General features: G+C 38.6%; 3 protein-coding genes across 4 annotated transcripts in view; 2 read left to right on the plus strand and 1 right to left on the minus strand.

Annotated features, from left to right (window-relative positions):
• Positions 1-8,572, plus strand: part of LOC146456731 (uncharacterized) — a 10,444-nt gene extending 1,872 nt beyond the window's left edge. The window contains exons 2-7 of the mRNA XM_085092685.1: positions 180-509; positions 1,173-1,458; positions 2,935-3,014; positions 3,437-3,552; positions 4,493-4,858; positions 5,986-8,572. Coding sequence (XP_084948811.1) covers positions 180-509; positions 1,173-1,458; positions 2,935-3,014; positions 3,437-3,552; positions 4,493-4,858; positions 5,986-6,118 — 1,311 coding nt within the window. The 3' untranslated portion in view covers positions 6,119-8,572. The remainder of the gene's footprint in view (positions 1-179; positions 510-1,172; positions 1,459-2,934; positions 3,015-3,436; positions 3,553-4,492; positions 4,859-5,985) is intronic.
• A 1,473-nt stretch (positions 8,573-10,045) lies between these two features.
• Positions 10,046-11,813, plus strand: LOC146456732 (UDP-glucuronosyltransferase 2C1-like). Its single transcript, XM_085092683.1, has one exon. The coding sequence runs from the start codon at positions 10,108-10,110 to the stop codon at positions 11,659-11,661; it is 1,554 nt and encodes a 517-aa protein (XP_084948809.1). The 5' UTR covers positions 10,046-10,107; the 3' UTR covers positions 11,662-11,813.
• A 1,625-nt stretch (positions 11,814-13,438) lies between these two features.
• LOC146456733 (uncharacterized) lies at positions 13,439-23,102 on the minus strand. 2 transcript variants are annotated; one of them, XM_085092682.1, is made up of 12 exons: positions 22,805-23,102; positions 20,714-21,022; positions 20,083-20,468; positions 19,414-19,572; positions 18,209-18,321; positions 17,655-17,714; positions 16,627-16,815; positions 16,200-16,241; positions 15,675-15,757; positions 15,039-15,133; positions 14,394-14,448; positions 13,439-13,887 (listed from the first exon to the last, which is right to left on the minus strand). In XM_085092682.1, the coding sequence occupies exons 1-12, from the start codon at positions 22,953-22,955 to the stop codon at positions 13,778-13,780; spliced, it is 1,752 nt and encodes a 583-aa protein (XP_084948808.1). In that variant the 5' UTR covers positions 22,956-23,102; the 3' UTR covers positions 13,439-13,777. The 2 variants fall into 2 exon arrangements, with proteins under 2 accessions (XP_084948808.1, XP_084948807.1); XM_085092681.1 differs by having other exon boundaries at positions 13,637-13,887; positions 20,714-21,025; positions 22,805-23,081.
• Between the last annotated feature and the right edge of the window lie 1,743 nt (positions 23,103-24,845).

Here is a 24,845-nt window from a genome sequence, read left to right on the forward strand (position 1 = left end):
TTTTAGTGAGATCCAATCTTTGCTGAATTTTTTTTTTAATAGTATACAACACACGCAAAAATGAAAGAAATTGAGAGACATTTAAAAAACAGCAATCCCCATTTTACCACCCACGTTAGCATGTTTGCACGACATAAAAGCTAATTACCAAATATTCAAACCATTCTATTCGTACGCAGAACATGAAGAACTTTTTTGACGAAGTAGCGGACAACATTGGTGGCGGCATTATCCTTGGCGATCCCCCGCGAGAAGTTTCGGATCCCAGATTAGGAACAGTAAAGGTGGAAGTGACATTGCTAAAAGATGAGATAGATGTTAGCAGCAAGCCTGGGGCTCCCAAGTTCACTCCCGGAGATGCCCTAGCGGCGCAGTTTAGTTCCCCACGACAGTGCGGGGATGGAACAACCTGTAGCGGTGTGAGTCTGAGGGCTGTCCAGTACACCAACAATTTGATTGCCGCGGATACAAGCCAGCAAAGTGCTGATTTTGAAATTGATGATTCACAGGTATGAACCATAGAAATGCTTGATTTCAAAGTTGTTCCTTTTCCGCACGCCCGATTAATCTCAGAGATGTAAATAAATATCCTACTAACCTCGTTTTCTCGGTCCGTACTGCACGTTACAATCCTCGTTTTTTCCCGTTGATTTATGGCCCAAGCGGAATAAATCATAGGTTAAAAACTCGATCTGTAACTTACAGTACGAACCTCGAACTCGGTTAGTAAGAGGTATGTGCATGCCTGGGAGTACATGGTACATGCTCGCGCTAACGCAGGCAAGCCCAACTTGTTATGAGCTAACGGTGATTGGTACATTCCCAGCTACGCAATTGTGCACATAAAGCTAAAATTCATGTCTTTTATAGAGTTTTACGTTTTGTTTCAAACTTCCACTTACAAAAATAAATTGCCAATCTGTTATTGTGAAAAGTAAGGAGGGTTAGGCTCTTCTACAGTCAGTGCATATTGCGCCCTCGTGTTTTAAACATGCTATGAATGTTATGTCAGGCCAAACTTAAGCGGTGGTAGAGACAACAAAATCGCCGCATCTGTACCGGCTGGCCATAAAGCCGAGCTCCACAGTATTGGTTGTTTCTGGAAGATCACAGAATGCGTTCAAGCTTTTTTTCCTGAACCTTCTTCATTTATATCATTTTTCATTTTCTAGGTTCTTGGTCTTGATTTCAATGACCCAAAGGTTTCAAATACTCCACTCACAATCGAAGGACTCTCCACACCCCTAAGACTAACGTTCACCGTGAGTTATGTGCCATTGGGTAAAGAGGCTGCGTGTAAGTTCTTTGATAACCTGCAAAATATCTGGGTTTCCACCGGTATGAATGCCATAGGACCGATAAACAACACGTTAATTTGTGAATCCACGCACGCTACATTCTTCTCTCCGTCTTATGATAAAAAACAGGACACCACTGCTGCCCCAACAACGGCCGGAGGTGAGCCAAAATTTAATATACAGATAATATAAGCACTTAACGACTGGCCCCAAGGGAAACAGCGAATTTTGTTTCCTCAAGAACCTCGAGGAGAAACAAAATTCACTGTTTCCTGCAGGGCCAGGAATGATCTTAGTTACAACTGTAGTTATTTATTTCGTGGAAACACAACTTTACACAAATATGTAAACTTTAATCCTTCTCTTGCAGAACTATGGGCAATTATTCAGTAGTACGACAAGCATTGTGTAAAGTTGTGTTTGTAAGGAATAAATGACTACAGTTGTAACTGAGACCATTCCTGTTGCTTTTAACAACATTTAATTTGTTGCCTTGGTTTGAATATCATCAGATATTACTACCTTGTCATGTAAACGTGTATTGCAATCTCTCTGACTACCAGTTCCTTAGCAATTTACGGTACAAACATTAAAGTGTTTCAATATTCAGGCATCAACTTTTTGTTTTGTCGCTTTCTGTAATACTAAAATCGGCGCTAAAGAAATGCAAAAAAGAAAAAAAAACATAAAAAAGGGAAAACATTAAAAAAAAAAAAAAGAGAAAAAAAGAAAAGAAAACATAATTATAAAAATAGAGACCCCGACCCCACCCCGAGTCCGCGTTTGATTGACACCCCATTCAAATTCATCTTTGTAATGTTTGGCATTTGAACGGAATGTTGAACATTTCTTTGGAAATCTTTCCGAAAAAGATGCATTAACTGCATGGAAAAAAAAGATTCAAAATACTTGGGAAACATTTGTTAATCTAGAAATACTTAATGCTAAAATTCATAGTCTAATATCGTCAATAACAGTAGAGAAATTTCTACGGGACTAAGAGATCTCGTTGGCGATGTTCAAAACTGACATGTACATTTCGAATTTAAAAAATACTAGTAAAAATAGAGCTGTAACCAGGATAAGACATATTAGGTAAAAATCGTTCTCTCTGGTTAAAATTTTTAAAAAATACTGGTCACGCATCCGGATGTGGATTGACTGTAAAAGCCTAATTTTCATATTCGGGGAAATCCCAGACGATCGGGGATTTCAGTGTTCCCGACCGTCCCAGGCTTTCCCGACTAATGAAAACTGGAAATCTTAGACATCGGGAAAATCGGGAGTGTTTCTATTTTCACGACGCGTCCCAGATTTCTGCGATGGTCGGCGATTATTCCCGACATATTAAAACTTAAATTTGTACTGTCGGGGACGCCGACGACAGGTTTAGCTCGTTACCAATCCTCTAAATTGCTTCGCTCCAGTTCCCCACTCCCCCCCCCCCCCCCCTCCCCCACACCGGTGTCTGTCACCGGTGAATACCTAAGATCTGGGACAGACGTCTGGCGATTTCCCGATATCTCGGCAAAATCTGGAATGGTCGGGAAACAGTGAAATCCCCGATCGTCTAGGATTTTCCCGACAAATGGAAAAAAGGCTTTTAAAGTAACTGACAATACTGTTTGATATCCAGGTGCGGCTCCCACACCACGTGCACCATCAACAGAGGAACAGGAACAAGCAGTACAGTTCTCAGTTGCATCCGCAAATAATGTAAGCTATGAAAGAGTTAGTTAACATTGTTTTTTTGACGAAATCATTTTGCTTTTGTTTCGTATTTTGCAGTTCGCAACCTGAATTATTGATTTAAAGTAAAATAAAAATAAAAGGGAAAAAACTGCTCTCGCTCTTGTTTTGTTAAAACGCGTTTGGACAATTTAAGGAGCAACCAACATATAGATGCTGTCTTGTGTTTTTTCTAGTTACTTCGAAAATTGCAGGTGGGAGAAAGGAGGAAAAACAACTGATTTTTAATGGTCAGACTTGACTACTCATTACGTAAACCTCACGATGGGTTTCTAAAGAATACTACTAGTTCCACCTTAATAAAAATCCTCATTTTTAATGTTGTAAAAGCTGTGTAGGTCTAATACATAGATCTGACGGAAACCTTTTGTTGGTACCCTATTTGACAGTTTCAATGGGATTTTGCAACCGATACGTCTTTCAAAAACAAAATGGCGAATGTCACCACGGAAAGCTGTACTGCAAACAGGACAGTATGTGGACTAAAGGAGGCAAGGCGTAGAAGGTAATACAAACGACTATCAAACAAAAACATGACAAGATTATTGGAGTTAAGAGTGGTTAAATGCTCAATGATAAGGTTCGTACTGCAACTTGTTTCGCAGTACAAGTGCAATACAAAAATACTTGCATCAAGAACCAAATGGCAGCATATACGTGAAAGACGTTACACTCATATGAGCTGCAAATAACATAATAAATGGCAATATCTTTCGGAATGTTAACAATCTACTTTGGCTGACAAATTTTGAAATGAGACGCGCCGCAATGGCAAGTTTACGTGTATGTTTAACAATTATTCCACGAGCGCGCGTTGGATATGAGATGATAGATAGCCAACGAGGCGCGCAGCGCCGAGTTTGGCTATAATCATCTCATATCCAACGCGCGCTCGTGGAATAATTGTTTTATTAAAAACAATCAAGAAACATTGCTAGATTTTGCTGATTTCGCTTTGCAAGAACAATTAGAAGACAATTTAATGGTCTGTATTTCTCGGGCATGGTATAATGGCTCTTATTAAAAACTGGATCATTGTATAATGCAATTCAAGGGATTTGATTGGCTGAGCGGCCATGGTATATGAGCAATTATACCATAGCCAAGAAATGGCGGCCATTAAATTGTCTGCTGGTTCTTCTCTCACAGCGAAATCAGTTAGATCTAGCAATATTTCTTGATTGTTTTTAATAAAACAATTATTCCACTTGCGCTTGTTGGATATGAGATGATTATAGCCAACTCGGCGCTACGCGCCTCGTTGGCTATCTATCATCTCATATCCAACGCGCGCTCGTGGAATAATTGTTAAATATACCATGGCCGCTAAGCCAATCAAATCGCTCGAATTGCATTATACAATGATCCAGTTTTTAATAAACTCATTTATTCAATTATTTAATTATATATATAATTTACTCATTTGAGCTTGTCTTTCTTGTCAGGCGCTCCCCTTCGCAGCTCTATACCGCTGACCAAGTTCACCTTTTGCCCGGTTACCCTAGCAACTCATCAGGCTCTCTTCAGATCGCTTTCTATGTGCAACAGCCCCTTGGACTGTCTATTGGAAATATCTCGGTACTGTCTCAGAAGACGTTGCTGAACATTGTCATCACTTACAAAGCAGTGCTTGGCAGTGTTATCGGGGCAAATATCTCTGATATACAAGCTTCGGTTATGCCTACAACTCCTAGTTCACCGACAAAAGGTCCGACAGAACATCAAAGTAGTGACGACTGGAAATGGATCGCGATTGGTGTCAGTGCTGGAGTATTCGTGATCATTGTGGTCATCGTGATAGCGTATTGTTGGTAAGACATGATGAGGTTGCTTCTCCAAGCCAGGTCCCGTATAGCCGATATTCCATTCTGCCTTGAATCCTAGCCTGTATAGCGAGCGTTTTCCAGCAAGCGAAAAGCTAGGCCGCGCGTAGCCTCCCCCGCAGACGTTCTTAGGGGTTCGTCACGCGTTCCTGCCCCACGAACGCGTGACGAACCACTAAGAACGTCTGCGTGGGAGGCTAGGCCCGGCGAGATAAAAAAAAAAAAAAAAAACTTACCAGTTTTGACTTCCTCCTGACCTGCCCCTGGGTATCCGAGGATACTTGAAGCCTAGAACAATAGATCTGTTCCGGGGATATTAATCTAAACTTCAACAGAAGTCATTGGCGTTTTTCTTAGCTCCTGCGATCTCTTCGTAACGTATTTACTAAAAAACACGCCCAGGGCGTCTAGCTGGTTATGAACTGAACCGCGTGGAGAGGCGTTAAATAAAAAAATCTATAGCAAAAAGGCAACAAGGCCGTTTATAAAATAGAGCTGAAGGAGAAATTTAAATGAGAGGGGAGGTTATTCTGGTAAATGAGACAGTACTCCTGAATCTTAGATTCGTGTCACATGAGTTAAACTTTTTTATTTCTGATGTCTTAAATTTAAATTATAAATATATTTATTTTCTTTTCCTCTCTCCTTGCGCTCCACTCTCGCAAAATCAGGACGCTGGTTATGCAGGCTAAGTTTATTTGGCGGTATTATACAAAACCTATGGTGACTGGCGGTTTGTTATCCTTATGACAAAGTAACTCAGGGCCCATTTTTTACTCTTGAATGCGTGCATGCTTAATGAACGAGCTATCGTCATGAACGGAAATGTCACTGACTCGCTCGGTCGTTCCATCGGGCACTCGTTGGGCTGTAAACTTTCAACAAACATGGCGTACTCTCACTGCACGTTTAAGTTTGTCTTCTCCTTCAATTAAAATACACGTTTTTGGAGTTCTAAACTCTAATTCCTATATTATATATTAATATATATTTAATTTTTCGAAGTACTCTTGATTTTGGAAAATCCAGATAATGTCCCCAAAAACTCGGCCTCAGAAGACAACCATCACCATACTGAGTAATTAATAACCAGTATAATTATTCTTTATTTACAGCTTCAAAAAGAATTCCAAAGTGTCTGCGGAACGTCTGTCGGATGACTCTCCTCAAGATGTCATGACTATGAAAAGTTACCCTCGCAAAAGAAAAAGAAGCGACAAAACCATGCGTGGGAGCGCCTGGGAGTAATCCACTTGTAATAACATAGCCGGGGCTTTTGTGTTTAGTGACCTGGCCTTGGATTGGAAGCGAGGTTGGGGCGACCTTGTTTTGATACAAACCTCACAACTTTTCATTTGTAGATCATACTTGAATGTAAATATATGAAACGTATATTTTGAACTGCGGATGAAAGATCAAATAGAAGAAAGTTCCTCGCAGTTAGAACGCAACTTAAGCAGTTGCGAAAAGAAAGCCTGAAAAACTTCGGGCTTGAACGGAATTCGAACCTATGAACTCTGCGATACCGCTGCAGTGCTCTACCAACTGAGCTATCAAGCCAACTGGGAGCTGGTCATATTGTGAGTTCGTAATATACCCGTGAAGGATGAATAGATGAATGTAAATATATGAAACATATATTTTTGAACTGCGGATGAAAGATCAAATAGAAGAAAGATCCTCGCGGTTACATTCTTATACTAACAAGTTTGCATTTACACATGAAAAGCTGTGAGGATTGTATCAAAATAAGGTCACCTCCAGCCTCTTTTCCGATCCAAGGCCAGGTCACTAAGCACAACTGTAAAACGGCCTATTGAACGAACTTACAGAGGTATTGTTAGGGAGATTTTGCTAAGTTTTCACTGTTCCCAAAAAGAACACCGCTAAAAAATATCACGTGATTTTTCAAACTAAGAACAAACCATAAATGTGTTTGAAGAATCTTTTTCCAATACACGTGGAAATAATGAATATGTATGAGCCTTTGATAATTTCTTTTGTATTTTGTATTGTATATGGCAAATTTGGATTGACTAACCGTGTCCCAGCATTTGGGTTAAGTGATCACATATGACAATTCGGGGCACACAACGAGAATATTTAAGAAAAACACTTCAAATGTTGTTTTCTGTTTTCCAAAAGGAATTTTCGTGTAAGCGAACACAATTCAATTAGTTACTTAGATACTAGGGTTATTCCTCGTGCTATTCTCGGTTTTCACTGTCACGCCATTGAGAAAAAAAATCCAAACCATTCCATGAATGAAGTCAAGAAATTGACATGGTATAGAGGATAAGTAAATAAGGCATCTGTCCAAGTGTCAGGTCTGTGTGGCATTCCGTACTCGAGTTATTTGACAAAATGTTCCACATAAATTTATAGAGCTTAGTATGGAGACGCCATGTTTGTGTCGGCCGGAAATACGAAAAAACATCTGGAGTTCACTTTTGCCAGAAAAGAGGTTTGTTTGCCCTTGTGACTTTTCGAATGTTTAGATTAATATTTCTCCTCAAACTTAAATTGTTTAGAATGCTGAAAATCACCCGAAGAGTCATTTTCAAGATACGGAAAAGCTCTGTCACGGCCGTCCTCCTTATGTCACGCACGATGGAAACTCGGAAATTGAAACTGTTCTATTTTCAAAAGGAAGCACGACATCGAGCTAAAAAATTGTGAACAGACATATTTTTAGGTAATCTTTCCTTGAATGAAGGTAAAAATTTTGTAGGCCTCCCAGTTTTGAATTCTAGAATTTGGTGACGTCACGTGAAAACCGAGGATATTATATAAAGTCTGTATTTTAAAAACAAACTGTGGCTACCAACTGACGAGGTCTATTGACGAAACTAGTTTTGTAGTCGCGAATGTAAAAGTGTGTTGAAAGTAAATGCAGATGAGGTTTTTCCTTATCACTATGATGTCGAACACAATTCAATCTGTTCGAATTCTTTAGCTGAATTTTTTTCAGGCGCAGAAAATTTAAGGGAACAGAACGTCATCTCCCTTGATATATGAGGTGTCGCTGGCTTTTCGTAAATGCCAGCTGACCTTGTTTAGCCCTCTTGACGACATTTTTGTCCCTTCGAAACCAAAAGGGATTCATTTTCTTATGTTACTAACATTTTAGATGACAACACACCCAAGAAAACACTAGTTTTCTTTAGAATTCAATACAAATCTAGCTAAATCTCTGAGACGCTTAAGAGTTTCTGAACAGATTTTCAGCCGTGAAACGTTTAAAGCCCCTGACAAATGGCGTGGAGATGGTTTTCACGTGTGAAGTTACACAGATGGTTTTTAACGCAACATAGCCAAGGGCAACAGTTAAATGTAATTATGGCGTGAAGATAGTACTTCAAACCATTTAATGTATATATTACATTTGAAGTATTATGGCGTGCAAACCATTTATCAAAGTTAATCATAACTATTGATGGGACAGTGTCATTGGACAGCACAAGCCATTGCGAGTTGTGATGGGACAGTTGCACTTTACCGGGTTCCTTATTTTCCCCACGTACAGTGTATTTCGTAAATAAAACGGTTGTTTCTATATATTCCGAAAACGTCTCACTCAAACTTTGTTTATCCATCACAGTTATTTCGTCTCCGAAATTGTAATGGTCAAGATTAATTGGTAACAGGACATTGTGTCGTCCACTTCAGTCTGTAATCACACTCGTGAGGAAGCAAATCGGACTCCCCCTACGCGGTCGTCCGATAGAGATTGACGTTTACGGCAAACGGCAAACTTGACGCACATATCACATAGGCCCAATCCAAGCCCGGATAAACTAGTAAAAATCACTGATAATCAGTCCAGATAGAGAAGCCAAGGTTTTTCTATTTTTCAAAGCCTACTTGAGAATTGCATGATGTTATTTTCGCCGAGTCCACTACATTTATAGCCAAGTTTGTGATCACTTAGTTCTAGTAGTAGTGAGTAGTAGTAGTGTTTAGCATTGGAAGATCCAATTTGTATTTTTGGATGATGCTAATAAAGAATCTTGTGCGAGTAAGCCACGATTGACTTTGGTTTGGCTTCTCATCGGTGGAGGAAGTGGCGCAAGTTTTGCTAACCAATTACTCTTGCCAATCACAAGAAACCAACAACAACAATAAACCAATCAATGAAACAGTACCAAGCGCGGTAAAACGCGTAAGAGTTACTCATAAGTCACGATTGACTTTGGTTTGGCTTCTCATTGGTGGAGAAGTGGCGCGAACTTTGCTTACCAATTACTTCACAAGAAACCACCAACAACAATGAACCAATCAATGCAACAGTACCCAGCGCTGCAAAACGCGTAAGAGTTACTCATGAGTCACGATTGACTTTGGTGGAGGAAGTGACGCGAGTTTTGCCCACTAATACACATGCTGAAACAAGTAGGTCACACAGGCAATCACGGAGTTTGCGTCACAAGTTCCTGTGATGAAGACAGAGCGCCATTTATGGATACTAATAGCCATTACATGTACTCCAAACAATGAAGATGGGGTGAAGAAAATTGTAACAAGCGTAAACGTTGTGTAGACGATACATCTTAGTTTTACCTGTTGACGTGATCTCGAAAACCAATACCGATATTAGAAATGCCAAGAGGGCCGAGAACGAGTTGGTTTAGCACGTTGAATTTCTCGTTGAATTTTTGGGCAGACATTAACAAAAAACTACGCAACCCTCCTCCCATCAGAAATTAAACTGTCCCTAATTTTTTCCTTCAGTATGCTGATTCTGGAGAGCAGTTGTTGTTGTTGTTGGTTTTTTTTTGGAGGGGGGGAGGGGAGGAGAGGGCACTTTTTGCATAACTTTAACTTTAACTTTAACGTCAAGGCTTTCACTATTATATATAGTTGTATGTATTTTGACTAGGCGAAACGTCAAGTTATATAGAATGCTCAAGTTTGTTATGTTTATCACCGCTGTTTGTATTTTATTTCTTAAAAACATTTGCAAATATCTTCTCGTACACTTGCGTACTTCCGTACGTTTTACAGACGTAAGCCTAACCAAGAGAAAATAACTTACTACAATTTTGTTGCCCCATGTGAGTCACACAATGAAATATCGTACCTGGCTACCAAGGATGAAAAAAAAAAATGTTGCGTGACGTTGTTTGCGTGACTCATTTATTCCCCCGCCACCCCCCACTGGAGTGCATGGAATGGTCCATAGAATGTACATACATCGTGGGCGCAGTCATTCATGAAAGCCGCGAATCAGCTGTAAAATGAGGAAGTTTATTTTATTTCTCACTTTATTATCTGTTACCGTTGCTGTTAGCGGGGCGAAAAAATCCCAAATCGTTGGAATACCAAGTATAGGCACAAGCCACGGCCTCGTTTATGCAAAAATTGGCCGAGAGCTTGCAAAGAGAGGTTATAAATACACCCTTGTTGTTCCAGTATGGCAGGAGAAAGACCTCAGAGAGACTGGAGGAAGCTTAACGTGGCTTGATGTGAAGTCATATGCTACTACAATCACTGGTAAAGACCTCGAAAAAGTCATAATTAAAGAAGCAGAAGGAATGCTGAATCTCACTGAGAGAAACGACTTTTGGAAAGCTACTTGCGAAAGCTTACTGAAAAACGGAGAGCTTTTGGATAACCTTAGACAGTCAGATCTTGTCGTCTGCGATATAACAAGTATTTGCTGTGCGATTGTGGCGGACCTTTTGAACGTTAGTCGTGTTGATTTGGCTCCTATTGGATTTGTTGACCCTTATGTGAGCTTCATTCATAACTTTCCTTCTCCCGTAGCTTATGTTCCCCACGGAACTGTCAAACTTCCTAAGAAGTTATTATTTCTCGACAGGGTACAAAACCTTATGCTCTACATTCTAGGGTATGTGATGCATGAATTTGTTTTTATGCCGCCGTTTGAAGATCTCTGGAGAACTCACGTGAAAGACAGTAAATTTTCGAGTCTTGGTGAGGTCTTCAGGGCTAGTGGTTTGCTTTTGATTCCTAATGACTTTGCAGTGGATTTTCCAAGGCCCTTTGGGGCTCACGTGAAAATAGTTGGACCCATCCTTCCAGACCCACCTAAACCACTCTCAACAGAAACGGAATGTTTCATTACTCAGGGTGATCCCAAAGATCTAGTGCTTGTTTCATTTGGAACAGTCATTTCAAACTTCAAGGCCGATTTTGTGGAGACTGTTGCTCTAGGACTCGCTAATGTACCTGCTAAGGTGATATGGAAGTATAAAGGGGTGCTTCGTCAAAATGTTAGTGAGAATATCAGAATTGTACCATGGATGAGACAAAATGATCTCCTAGGCCACAAAGCCAGAAAGGTATTTTTGACACATGGTGGGTTAAACAGCGTTCTTGAAGGTGCATATCATGGAACACCCATGGTTGTAATACCTTTGTTTGGTGATCAACCAGCAAATGCCATGAAAGTTCATGAGGCTGGGATTGGTGTCATACTGGAATTAAAAGATTTGACACCAACCCTCATTACAAATGTTGTGACTGAAGTTCTTCGAAATTCCAAATACAAAGAGAATGCTGTCAGAGTTTCCAAACTTATGCGTCACAGACGTGTCACGCCCACTGAAGAGGCTTGTGACTGGATTGAGTATGGGCTACATAGTAATGCAGGGTTACATTTAAGAAGTCAAGCTGATAATTTATGGTTTTTTCAACTGTACCTTCTAGATGTCTTACTTCTCATAGTGGTAGTTCTACTTGGTCTCAGTGTTTTGTTTTATTTCTCTCTGAAGTATTGCATTATCTGGGCAGCACAAATTTTTGCCAAAAAGACAAAAGTTCAATGAACAGCAGTAAAAAAACAATGCAGCCCACAGATGCAGCTGAAATAACTTTCACCAAAAGTTATGGCTATTTACATACTAAGTTTTCTGTTTAGCAACAAGAATTAATTTGTGGTCATGTTTTTATCATAATTATTAGTTTTAACAATAATAATTTGTTTTGGTGATGATTATCCACACTGACTACACATTCCTGCCTGACTGACTGCAAGATTTATAAGGGTTAGTTTCTAAAGAAGCTGTGTTGCTACGTCAGCGAGGAATGAAAATGAACATTAGCAGAGTGAATTGCTGCGATGAAGGACTAATTTTTTTAATCATCAGTGATGTGTTATGATGGATCTCCCAACATTGCCATTAATAGTAAGAATTATTATTATTTGAGCCAGAGAAATAAACAATATATGATTGAAAATTTGGAAGTTAAAACCATTTTTCAAATAATACTCCGCTGAGTGATTTTATTACATATTTTTTTGTCAAATGCAGTTTCCTAGTTTTTTTTTATATTTACTAGAGGTAAAGTGGTTCATCACCTTTCAGTCCTGGGATTGCAAAAATATTGTTAGCATGCATAACTGGGGGAAGGGGAGGAGAAAAGGATCCTAAATAATAGTATTATTATCTTCAAAATATTTGGAAAATCAATGTTATGTCAGCTGGTTACATTAAAATTATTTGTAATGTATTTGAGCAACAAATGAATTAAACAAAGTGTTTTTTTTGTAACTTTTTTCTGACCACTTCACAACTCAACTGCCACACTCATGAGAGCATTCTGTGACTTGAGCAGTTGAAAAGTTCAATCATTTTCCCAAGCCAGCACTGTCAGTGTGCTAGCTGCATTTAATCTCTTCTCTTTAAGTTGTTGTAAGTGGACACATCATAAAAGACTCTCATTGCATCCCGGATCATTCAATTTATAGCTTATTTGTGCTGGATTCCTAACTTAGGTGAGAGCCTTTGATATCATCACTTTAGTGATTGTAAGCCCCCCTTTAGTTTTGGTTGTGTTGTTAGTTTTTATTTTGTTCCAAATATTGACGTTTTAAGCTAAACCAGTAAATGATAAACAAATTTTAATCAAAACTGCTATAGCTCGTTTTGAAACGATATTTTTATTCCAGTTATTAACCCTCTTGGATAGAAGCCCCTCCGTTTATAAGCCCATCTAAAACCCCTTGCGAAGTTGTATAAACTTGTTTGTTTTGCACCCTCCGTTCCCCAGGAAATTCCAATATAACTTCATACTTTGCTTCTTAAATTTTGACTTTTTAAACCCCCCTCCCTCTAGGAATTTGTGATGACCTTCCATGGGGTTGGTATAGATTTTTTTCTAGAACTGCACAATGTCCTCTAAACACTTCCAGCAGCCAACAGGGGGTGGGGTGGGGGAAGGAGGGCAGCAATAACAACAACAACAACAGTGATGAACTTGTGGTCACACATGTGCCTATAAATATTGACATTGTTGAAGGGCTCAATTTGTGGCTCCAAAACATGGTTCATGTGTATATGAACACAAGCATATAAAATATTCTGCTTGTGTAGAGATAGTCTGTATCAAAATGGCATGTACCGGTACCAACACATACCAAATGAATAACACAGGGAGGCAGAGGAGCCGAGTTATAACAATGTCATACTTGTAATCCAAAGACAAGGCAAGAATAACGTTAACGTTTACAGCCCCCACTGAATATCACTTCTGCTCTCCCTGTATAAAGGTTTTTATTAAAACTGTTCTGGCTTCAGTTTATACAAGAAGCACACATGCCAATGAAGCAAGAAATCTATCTTTATTTCTCTGTTCAAACCACTATGCAGTCTGATCTATAGGGACGTGACACTCTCTGTTTTCCAACTGTTCTCCCCATTTCAGGGTACATATAAGTTTGAAGATAAATTAAAGATAAATAAGTGCTGCGACCATGGTGTCAAAATGGACAGTTCACTAGGCAGCAGATTGGAAGAGAACACAAAGGTCGATAACGAACACGAATTGTGACATCAGCCTGTTGCCAGGAATAACGCGTGTGACTTAGCACCATGCCACTGATAGGCATGTTTGTGGGCTCAGTAGCCCTCAGTAGATTCTCGCTGCACTGTTTACTGATGTTTAAGTCTGCTGTGATGAACTGTTATTGCCAGAACATGACACGTCATCATCTATCTCTTCTCCATCAACTTTAGGTGTAAATAACTCCACCTCGATTGGATTCCGAACACCTAGAGAAAATAAAGACGATTTCCCATTATATTCACAAGTTTACCACGGTGACCTCAAAAACTAACAAGCAAAACAATAAAACAAGAATTCAAACAACCATCTCTCTACCACTAATTTCATTGCCTTTGAGTGAGAAAAAATTGGACAGAACGGGGCTTGTTAGTTAATCTGCCAATACTGTGAGGGAAAGAAATGAACCTCCTTTTTATGAAGAAATTAAAAGGATGTCCCTCCACAGACATTTCAATTTCTTTAACAACCCTCTTCCTCCAACCTCCAGCCCTTCTTACTCCTACAATGGAAAGCAAGTTTCCTTGTCTCTCCCTCCCCCCTCCCCTTTTCCATCAAACGCATACCCTGAGTTCTCAGCTTCTTTGGTCGGCTAGAGAGACTCTGGGTAAGTCTGGGCAATCCCTACGGAAAAAGGCAGAGCTGTTTACAGGACAGCCAATCGAAAAAATTAATCTAAAAATCAAAGTGGTTTTCGTCTTATGAGTTTACTTACAAAGCGCTTTTTCCACCAAGCTTCTGTGCAACTTCTCTTCCCGTTTAAACTTGGCCTGAAAAGAAGCAAAGAAACATCCCTGTTGTGGATCCGATATAAGGCAACTTATGCACAAACATTTGTTGATTGAGGACAGCAGACACTGAAACAATTCCCCAGTCCTTTAATAGCCAAGCAGTACAACAGAACAAACAAACCAAGAGAATATTTAACTTTTGTTTACCATCCATGACTTATGAGTGACTGCTCTTACTGACATTATAATATTGACTAAGGTAGTCAACTGATCTGCATTTTATTTTTCCATGTGAAACTTTGAGCTAAGATTAAAATACCCTTGGACTACTTCATTATTTTTCGCTTCTGCCAACCAAAAATTTTCCAGTTTCAAATTAAAGGATAGCCTGCACACAAACATCTCCTTTTTCCTTTCTGCTCAAAGAAAATAGGAGATGTCTGCGCTCAGTTTAATGAAAGACTGTAGCCATAAAACAGAACCTAAAAAAAATAGCAAATTCCGATCTCACTGATACACTCTGCCCCAAACAAACTGGCCTTTTTGGCGTCAGTAAATACATTGTTTAAATCAGTATCTTGTTGACTCTCAAGTACCAGTATATTTATAAAAGTCACATACAGCTGTACCTTTAGTTCTCGTCTTATTCTGCTTGGAAAAAGTGGCAACATCAGACTGAAATCAGTTCCTACTTGGCTTAGTGCCTTGTAAAACCTTTGTGTCTCTGCAGGCAAAAAAATAACGAAAAAAATAAATAAATCACCAACTTCAAACAAATGTCACTTGAGCAGAGATGTCTCTTGTTCGTGTGGCAGGTTATTTTTACACATTCCTACGTTTTGAGGCCCTTAAAGTACATGTAAGCCCAATAGTGACCAGCTTGCTTCTTCTCACAACAACATGATTATCAAGTTAAACCCACAGGTCATGAGAATAAGGATAATGATCACCAAAGGTACATGTAAAACGTAGGGGTGCATGAAATTAGGCCCTAACTGACTTTTGATGTAAGGTCAAGTTCACCTTTTGTTTCACGAGTGAATACAAGGCAATTTGGATGGAGAATTAAGCAGTTTATCAGACGTCACTCAGGGTGTTTTTCCAGACAACCCTTCAAATGGCTTAATTTTGAAATCACAACTAGTACCATAAGAAATATATGAATAATAGTGGGGAGAATATAATACATATTGATATGGGGGGGGGGGGGGGGGGGATTGCTCATAAAAAGACTGCATGGTTGTTTCAAACTTCATGTAACACACCTTCAAGTGACCACCTCCCTACTTTTCTCTGCCTCAAATAAGCAGTAAAGTTGACCTCGTCGGCATCCTCATAAACGATTTCACTGAAATGAGATTATGGGAAATGTCATCAGAAGATAACAGCCTTCCTATTTGATATATCAGTTGCCCGATTTTTTTTATGAAAAAAAAAAAAGAAGGAACTTCTTAGTTTTAAGTCTTAGTATGTTGCTATAATCCAATCACAGTTTAATAAAATCCAGTATTTAAACTAGTCAGCTTACATTAATAATGGCTGCAATCACACCATGGTCATCACTAGCTGTTTTGTCTTTTTCATAGTAAAGCGTGCATGTTTCAGAAACTGATCGGTTAATTGCACAGTTGCCCTTGAAACTTTGCTCCTTGGCCAAATGTTTATTTTTTGGACAATCTATCAGCCTTCAGCTTTATCCTCTGATATACCAGGCGACTGAAGGGGTTTATTAAATAAATAAAATAGATATAAAAGCTACATTTTAAGCAGGTCAGGTACCAGTTGCTCACCTATCATCAAGGTTTTTTTCTGGTGATTTAGGAATGACAAGGCTGTAAAATAAAATAAATTGTATCTCATCAGGTATTGCATTTAAATGTACAAAATAAAATGTCAAAACAGTGCTAAACAAACGGGCCAAAGAAACACAACTTCTACAACTTAATTGTTTGCTAAGTAGTCCAAATGTATGAGCAAAATGAAAACACAAACTGAGATTTCGCAAGCAAAAATTTAAGGGATTACAGGGTTTGTATTGCAATTTTTTTCATGCAAATATTTCCATATTTTAATGATCTATATTTGTCTTGATACAAGCTAAAACGAACTGTGAGACCAAAATTTTTTTTATTCCTGGTAAGTTGTGGTTATTTTTTATGAAAGGAAACTTAAGCCAAATTAAAGCTGTGGCCTCGTTAGCATACACCTATGTAATACCTTTCTTCATCCAGGATTATATTGCCATCTGCATCAAGCTTGACACGTGGAGCGACTGATGCACCATCAGTGTCATCTTCATCAACACTTGCCTCTTTGCTGTTCTGTGCTGGATCTGTTCTAGCTGGTGACCCAGACACTGATGAAGGATTATTCACAACATCTGATTCTTGTTCTAGCTCTTTTTCTCTGCGACAATATGAACACGGTTACATGAAATAACACATCAGTCATTTCTACATTGATCAGCATGTCCTGCACCCTGGCTTTTGCCCTTTGACCTCATGCCTTTGGCCTCATATAGGGGTTGGGGTATTAGTCTCTCCTAGGGTGTTGCGATTTTAACTTCACCACAATCATGGCTTTATGTCAGTAATGACCAAAATGAGATGTTTGAGGCCAGCTCATTTGTATATTTAAAAAAAAACTTGTAATATCCAGCTGTTGTTTGCTTTACGGAGATTTTTTTCACCACTTTTGTAGAACACTGAATTAATAAGTATAATAACATTGTGAGAGTGTGGGAAAATCCTCCAGAAAACAGGGAGTGATTAAATGAAATGAAATTCCCTGCATGGCTCTTTACTGCCGACCTATGAGAAACCTTAAGTTTGCTCTATCTGACTGTTCAACTTCTTATTAATAATAACTTTAATGTATAATAATTATAATTTTTTTTTTCTCTCTGTGTTGCTGTGTGAGAATGTTGTGGAATTTATTACTGATAGACAATCAAGACAGACAGTGATTAGACATTTCTAAAACATTCCTTTCTAAGCACACCTGTAAATAGTGTTAAGTTTACATAAAGTGCATTGAGTAGCAAATTGATACCAGTATATGTGATATATAAGAATGTGAATGTAATGAAATTGAAGATCCACCGAATGAATGGTTTGCCACATCAATACTGAGAAACCTCAGATTGTCTTACGTACATATTTGTAAAAATAACCACTAGCTATCACATGATATTAAATACACATGTATTAAACAGTTAAACTAGGTCATTCTGCCTTAAAACTCACTCATTGCCTTTCTTGTTTTTCTTTCTGCCACCCTTCTTTTTCTTCTCTGCCGCACTTGACCTACAAGAGCAATCAGAACATAATTATAGTATACATATACTTTATTTCCACATATTAATTAAACACAAAGAACAGGAATTAGGAAGAAAGGAATGTGGAGGTGTGAAGATGAAAACCCATGGGGTTAAAAATACACACCTGGGGTGAGTTGCATAAAATTTAATGTCAGGCGTACCTGTTAATGCCAGACCTTCAGCCCAGTCACATTCAGTATTTAAACATCTTACGATAGCATTTACGCCCACCATTAAGTTTTATGCAACTTATTATCCCTGATCTCTTACATAACAAAAGGATATCTGCATCGCAGCTGTTGCTCATGTACAGTGTGTATACAGTACAACTGGAAATAGTCACATATGACTGTATGATCAAGTTCACTTTACAGCAGTCATAGGCACCAAATCACATAAATTAGAAAGGTGAGGTGGGGGGCGATGTTGGTAATTGGGTGTAGTGTAAAACAGAACTGAATCAGTGAAAACATGTCTTACGTCATGGGGTTGGTCTTAGGGTTAAAGTAGATCAAATGCTGCATGGTCATTTGGCTAGGATCCAGAGGCTCCTTCAGTTTGCAAGGCCTGCTACCTCGCTTTCTCTTCACACCCTGAGAACACACACAAACAAACAAAAATTGCAGAAATAGGTTGAGTCATTATGGTATACATGGCATGGATGGGACTATTGTCCTAGAGGATTAAACACCTCCCAATTACCTTGTCTCTAGTCACAAAACAGTTTGCACTGAACATTGCTTTTTAGAGATTTTGAAAAAACCTTTGACTTCTTGGAGTGGTCATTTATCAAACACACTCCAAAAGCACAAGCCCATGAAGGGCTTGTGCTGAAAAAGTCTTTTGATTTACTGAATATCTTAATTTACGCTGGGCCAACAACTTCCCCTATCAACTCAGTTTATGCAAAATATGTATTTCAGAGTATTTTTATGCAGTTCGTCTTTTCCAAAACAAATGCCCTGGTGCATCTATTTGTTCTCAGCCTCATGGAACCTGCATTATTCTTGGCAAATTTTAGGTTGATTTGTTTTGCATGTGGTCTTCCATTTATCAAAGTACATTACTCTGTGAAGCATCTGAGTGTTTAAATTTCACTTTTTTCTTTGCTGATTTTTTTTTTTGCTGACTTGATATTTTGGCTCTTTTTCTCAAAAAAAATACATAAATAAATAAACAGAGCAATGTTCTCTGACTAAACTGAGGGCTACATGTACATGCAAAAATTCAGTTACTTGACCGGGAATTGCGTGACAGTGAGGTTCCACGCAATTATGCACGGACATTTGGACATGTCATTAATGATTCATGTGATTGACAGATGTTATCAAATAGCTTTTATGAGAGACAAAACAAATAAATATAGTTCGGTACATCGGGATCGCAAGCAATGTGAAAAAGGTGGAATAGGAGCTATCAATAAAACAGGGCTTGACTACTATACAGACAGCATACTTTTGTCAGTCAGGGGGAGTACCAGCACAGTTCGGTACCTAAAATTTGATATAAGATGGTGATGCCCCCAACCCTTCATTGGTGCTTAGACATTTAACAAAAAATAATTATTAATAACAATTTCAAAAAGAATTTCCCACATTTTTGCTTCCCTTTAATTCACTTTGCTTACATCCTTTTCTTTTTACTCAACCCCACTGGTAGACCTGTTCACAAAACTCCATTTATACCTTTCTTTTCCCAATGTCTTCCTCCTCCTCATTGTCTTCCTTGCCGTGGGTCTCTGGCGTAACAGCTGGAGGTATCATATGGTCAGTAGTTTTCTCTCCCTCAGATAAAGTTCCTGGTCTCTTGGTTGTGCTCCCACTGTTCTCCACTGAGCTTTGCTCCTTCACATGATAAAAGAGGGTAAAATTTGTTAAGGGACAGTTCAAAACAAGCTGAATGCAAGCAATAGTGTATGGGTGCCGCAACAGCTCATTGTTCATTTGACCAGATATTTTCAACAAGGGTGGGTTAACAATGTCACTTCAAAGCATCCCACTGGCTTATCCTTACCACAAATTTTTGGAAATTATTGCCAATATAGTGCTTACTAGACAAAAGGATATCCAGGCAATCTGTAAATGCCTACTTTAAAAAAAATAAATAAATAAATCACACAACTGAATTTTCACTTAATGCTTTAAAAATTTACCTCAAGCACGCCTCTTGGATATCTAATTTTCAATTTTAAGCCACATTTAATAATAGTCTAACTGCAAAGAAGGATATAGCCAGCAAATGTTTAAAAGTTCACTTAATGTCCGTAAACAAATGTATTTAAGGAAAAACTGCTCTTGTTTGTCAAAAATATGTCCCTTGTCGCATGCCAGCCAGAGAGACTCAACAATACTCACGCTGGTATGTCCAAGACCATGCTCAGTTGTGACTGTTTCATTATATCTTACTTCAGGTACTTCAAGATTCCTCTCAACATTTTCCTTCGACACAGAAGAGTGTCGTTTTCTTGAAGCTGATCCCAAATTAGGTAAAACTCGCTTACGGCGCAGCAATGAAGGAGCTGCTCCACTGTCATTAGTGTTTGTGATAACACTGTCAGCATTTATGCTTTTATTTTGCATTTGTGATGGTTTTATTACAAGATCTGGCATTACAGATGGGAGTTGCTGCTCAGCATTTGTCACAGGACTTCCCACTGTTGGACATCGGATCAAGCCATTAGCTTGCTGGTTTCTCTCCTTAAGTGAGGGAGATTTCAAAACCTCTTCAGTAGTTTCATGCGCTGCAAGATAAAATTGCATTTACAGAAAAACATATATTAATTAATTTTCAAGATGATTAATTAGAAACTTTACAACAATACAGACTTCTATTGGTAGGAATACTTGTCACCTTGCTTCACTGTGATGTTTGTTCTTATAATAATATTATGTCAGTATATATATTAGTTTTTTGTTGTGACATTAACATTCTAATGACAATATTACTACCGATCAAAGACATTATATTAACTAACAAAGTAAACACCTTGCTTTTCTTGTGCTTCATTGGTGGACAACTGATTGTCTGTATTTGATGTTGTGTGGCCTTGTGAACCAGAGATATTTGTCTCCTTTGTGCCCTTTGATACATCTTTAGCCTGAGCTAAAGCTGCTTTATCCTTGTTCCCAACATTTCGTCGAGCACGGGCCACTGGGACAACTGTAGGCTTGATGCGTGATCTTCTTGACAGTCCTGAGGCAGTTGTATCGGACACAGAAGCTGTTTTCAGCTGTGCTTCCTGGTCTTGTCCTTGCTCCTTGGTAGCATGTGATTCTTTAGTTTCTGAACTTTTATCTGCTTAGAAATGAAATAATTCAAATCACACAGTATTCATTGAAGGGCCCAGATCTCTTAAAGCACATTACCCTGTCAGCAGAGCGTTTCTTTCTAGAAAGTTATTTAGCATTTGCAAAGTTGTTCATTTTTCTGGTACAGCTAAGAAATACAAAAGGAAAAGTCTCTGTTAGCTAACTACTCGAGCGTTTTTGGTCCATATTCCAGACATTCCAAAATCAAAACATCTCAAAAAATTAAAAACATTATTCTTGGTATTTAATGGTAGAGAGAACGAAAGAGAACGAAACCACAGTATTTATTCCTCTTCATAACATACTATTAATTTAATTATTCAATATTACATCGCAAAACATTTCTAACAACTGTTATTTACATGGCAAAACATTAGAGCGTCTGAACTAGTAATCAGAAGGTCTTAGGTTTGACTCCTGATAGGAGCACGTGGATTTCCCCTTTCCAAGTATGCCTCACTGTGTCACTCACTGGCTAATACATCATTCTCATTTATTTAGCAGCCTTAAAAATATACCATCACATTTATTCCATTGCACATATGCCACACATTGACATTCAAATCCTAGCAGTATGCAGGATTTTTTTTTTTTTTGTAGCTTTAACTTGAAGGTAATTATTAATAATAAGTCCTTTACTGACCAAGCTTGCTCGGTCAAGATGGCTGGATATTGGCCTTGATTTTTTTGGCATTTTTAATGGACCCAGACGAAAAAATGCAAAAAAATCTTGAACTTGGCCCATATCCGACCATCCGGACCTCATGTTTGGCCAACTACGTATATATCTAAAATGTACCCAATTTCCATATAGCTCCAAACGTAAATTATGCACTTATAAAGTGTTGGTACATGGTTGACAAGGGGTTAAACACAACTCTTTTCACACATTTTTTATTGTTGCTAGATATTGACTTATCCAGTGTCTGTCCTCTAAACAACTAGAGCCTGATTTATGAGAGCTGTTAATGGGGGCCATAACTTGTAAAACTAATACATGTTATGGTTGAATACCCTTGATGACAATGGAGATATTGGCTGCTGTAGGATCAGTTTTATACTCACAAAGTTTGTTACAGGTGTGAAGCTCAAACCTTAATGGCCGGCCTGCCTAGTCTTGTTATCCTAAAATGCTTGAATTTTGTGACTTCACATGGAACTTAATCTTAATATTGTTACGACTTGGTGTGTTCACCTAACTAAACTGAGAAATCTTGAATAGCACAGAACACACTTGCAAAAAAAATGGTAACCTCTGTAACGTAAAGCACAAATATCTAGCCTAGTAACAAAAAATAACAATAACAATGAAAATGAAATTACAGTAAATTATAAAAAAAACAGAGTGTGCTTCTCAAAAACAAATCAAGTTGACAACTTTATGCCACTCTACCACTTAAATTTACAAAGGTAGAAACGTTCCATTATCAGGTAGCATTTAGACAGGTTGTATTAATTAGTACTCAATGAAAATTTTACTTTGCTTAGCTTAATAGCTGAGATTTGAGCAGATAAAAATTTAAAATCACAATTGTATGAATCGAGATTTACGGTCACTGTGTCAAATAAGTGAAGGTACCCTGATTTACACTTGGAAGACAGCATTATTTAAGCTTGCAAGAGTCAGTAAATAGTAAAAAAAGAATGCCATCTCGAAACTTGTACAATTCCAAACTAGGTTAAAGATTACAGAAGACATGCCCACGTCCATATATCATTTTCCCCTGAATGCATAAAGAACTTAATTCTTAAGTGCAAGACAACAGACCTTCATTTCCCCTTGATATAGGATCTTGAAGCCGTGTATTTTCGTTAGAATTGCCAGAAGAAACAGTTCCACCGGTGTTGATATTTTGAGAGGAAGTACTGCTGCGGCTGGTTCGAGAATTTGAGAGGCATGGTTTGAAGCGGTTTCGCATTTTAGAGAAAAAAGAACCATTTAAAAGCGAGACAGACGCTACAAATTTGTCTTGGTGGTCTTCATAACGAAATTCTGAGCGAATTTTTTATGCTCACAGAGCAAAAATGCCATAAATTGCAAGTACTCAACTGATTCAACGTTGATTTACATAATAATTACCATATATGAAGTACCTACTTTTTGTCGTAGAATCTGCTGACCGAATGATGGAGGTTAATGAAGGCTCAGAATACGATCTCTGACCCACGGACCCACGTGGACTCAAGTGATCGTTCATGATCATATCCTCAGCCGCCCCAATAGGACGAAAGTTTGGAACTGAATTTGATTCCTTTTCATATGCAGATAACTTTAAGTTTCTTGATCAAGGTTGATCGTGTCTCAGCGTGCAAGAATTGGGAACATTTCGGGGGCTGTACAGAACCCATCAGGGCTGGACGTAAACCAGGCTTGCAACATCGAATTAATTTAAAATACTGTGCGTGCTTGGCAGAACAAAGTTGGTACAAAATGTAGGTGTTTCCGCCCGCGTTTCAATCGGTTAGAAATTAAACACGGCGGAATAGTACCAAAACTGACTATAAAAAAAAAAGATGGATAGACAAGTTATTTCCAGGCAGTTTATGGGAAGAGGTTAACTGGAAGTCTTAACCTAACTATCTTTTCTCGCTGGATCTGTTTCCATCCTGATAAAGGGCTCGGGCCGAGGCTCCCCATATAGTCCATTATACGGAGTACCCCCCACCCCCTCCTCCGCCCGGGATCATCATACACCACTTTATTTTATCACTGCTATGTACTTTTTCTTAGAAAACATTTGAATGCAGAGGTCCACACAACGCAGGAATTAAACTTGCTGGTAATTTTGCCGGATCTCTCTTGTGAAAGACCTCGTGTCAGGCGTCACTTGAACGTGAAAATACATGAAAAAAATGTGGGTTGTTTGTCGCTTGTCTGTGTTCTGTGAACCTTTCACGGATCGTGCGTTTGGTTTCCCCTATATACAGTTTTTTACATTTTTTACATTCAATCATATATGTAAGGTTAGTAGAATTACAGGTTATATGTTGTTTTATTTGTCTTCGTACACTTTTAGCAACACCGGCGAAACAAGACAAATAAAACAACATATAACCTGTAATTCTACTAACCTTACTTAGTATAAATCTACTAGTGTTCTATCACGAATGCCGTTCTCTGATTGGCTGCGCTACTCGCTATCTATTCTGTGATAGATAGTGAGTAGCGATTTTCAACAAAATGGCGGCCACTTGGTCGCGTTTTCGTAGTGTCTGCGACGAGGATATAGATAATTTACTTGCTTAGTTTTGCACGACTAGTAGATTTATACTAAAACAATTAGATTATTCGCTCTCGATTTCTATGTGTGATAGCTGATTCGGGCTGCGCCCTCATCAGCTATCACGCGATAGAAATCTCGAGCTCATAATCTAATTGTTAAATATATGATTGAATGTAAAAAATGTAAAAAACAGTGTATAGGGGAAACCAAACGCACGATCCGTGAAAGGTTCACAGAACACAGACAAGCGACAAACAACCCACATCACGCCAACTCCACAGCAGCAGTCTCTACACACTTTAACTTACCAGGTCACTTTTCTGCGGACATGCGACTTATCCCTCTCGAACTACAACCCACCATCAATGCTTCCCGCCGTAAGGCACGCGAGGATTTTCTAATTCATAGAGGGAAAACGTTATCTCCAGAAGGCATTAACAGGAAAAACGAACGCTGAACCTTGATTATACACTTCTATATTTTTGTTATCTCATATTTACAAGTACGCTGTCTTCATGTCATGTATTCAGTTAGCCAATCATTTTTTTGCATGTATTTTTTCAAATTTTAATTTTAGGAGCCGTT

The sequence above is a fragment of the Pavona decussata genome, unplaced genomic scaffold, assembly GCF_977016875.1.
Source record: "Pavona decussata unplaced genomic scaffold, jaPavDecu1.1 SCAFFOLD_254, whole genome shotgun sequence".
Lineage (NCBI taxonomy): Eukaryota > Metazoa > Cnidaria > Anthozoa > Scleractinia > Agariciidae > Pavona > Pavona decussata.

Bases quoted from the DNA above. Each gene is read 5' to 3' on its own strand.
- LOC146456732 (XM_085092683.1), top strand. From the start codon at position 10,108: ATGAGGAAGTTTATTTTATTTCTCACTTTATTATCTGTTACCGTTGCT.
- LOC146456733 (XM_085092681.1), bottom strand. From the start codon at position 22,955: ATGCGAAACCGCTTCAAACCATGCCTCTCAAATTCTCGAACCAGCCGC. The intron at 20,469-20,713 runs GTGTTTACTTTG...TTTATCTTGCAG, and splicing joins TGAAGCACAAGAAAAGCAAG to CGCATGAAACTACTGAAGAG. The intron at 13,888-14,393 runs GTAAGTAAACTC...TATTTTCTCTAG, and splicing joins CTTGGTGGAAAAAGCGCTTT to GTGTTCGGAATCCAATCGAG.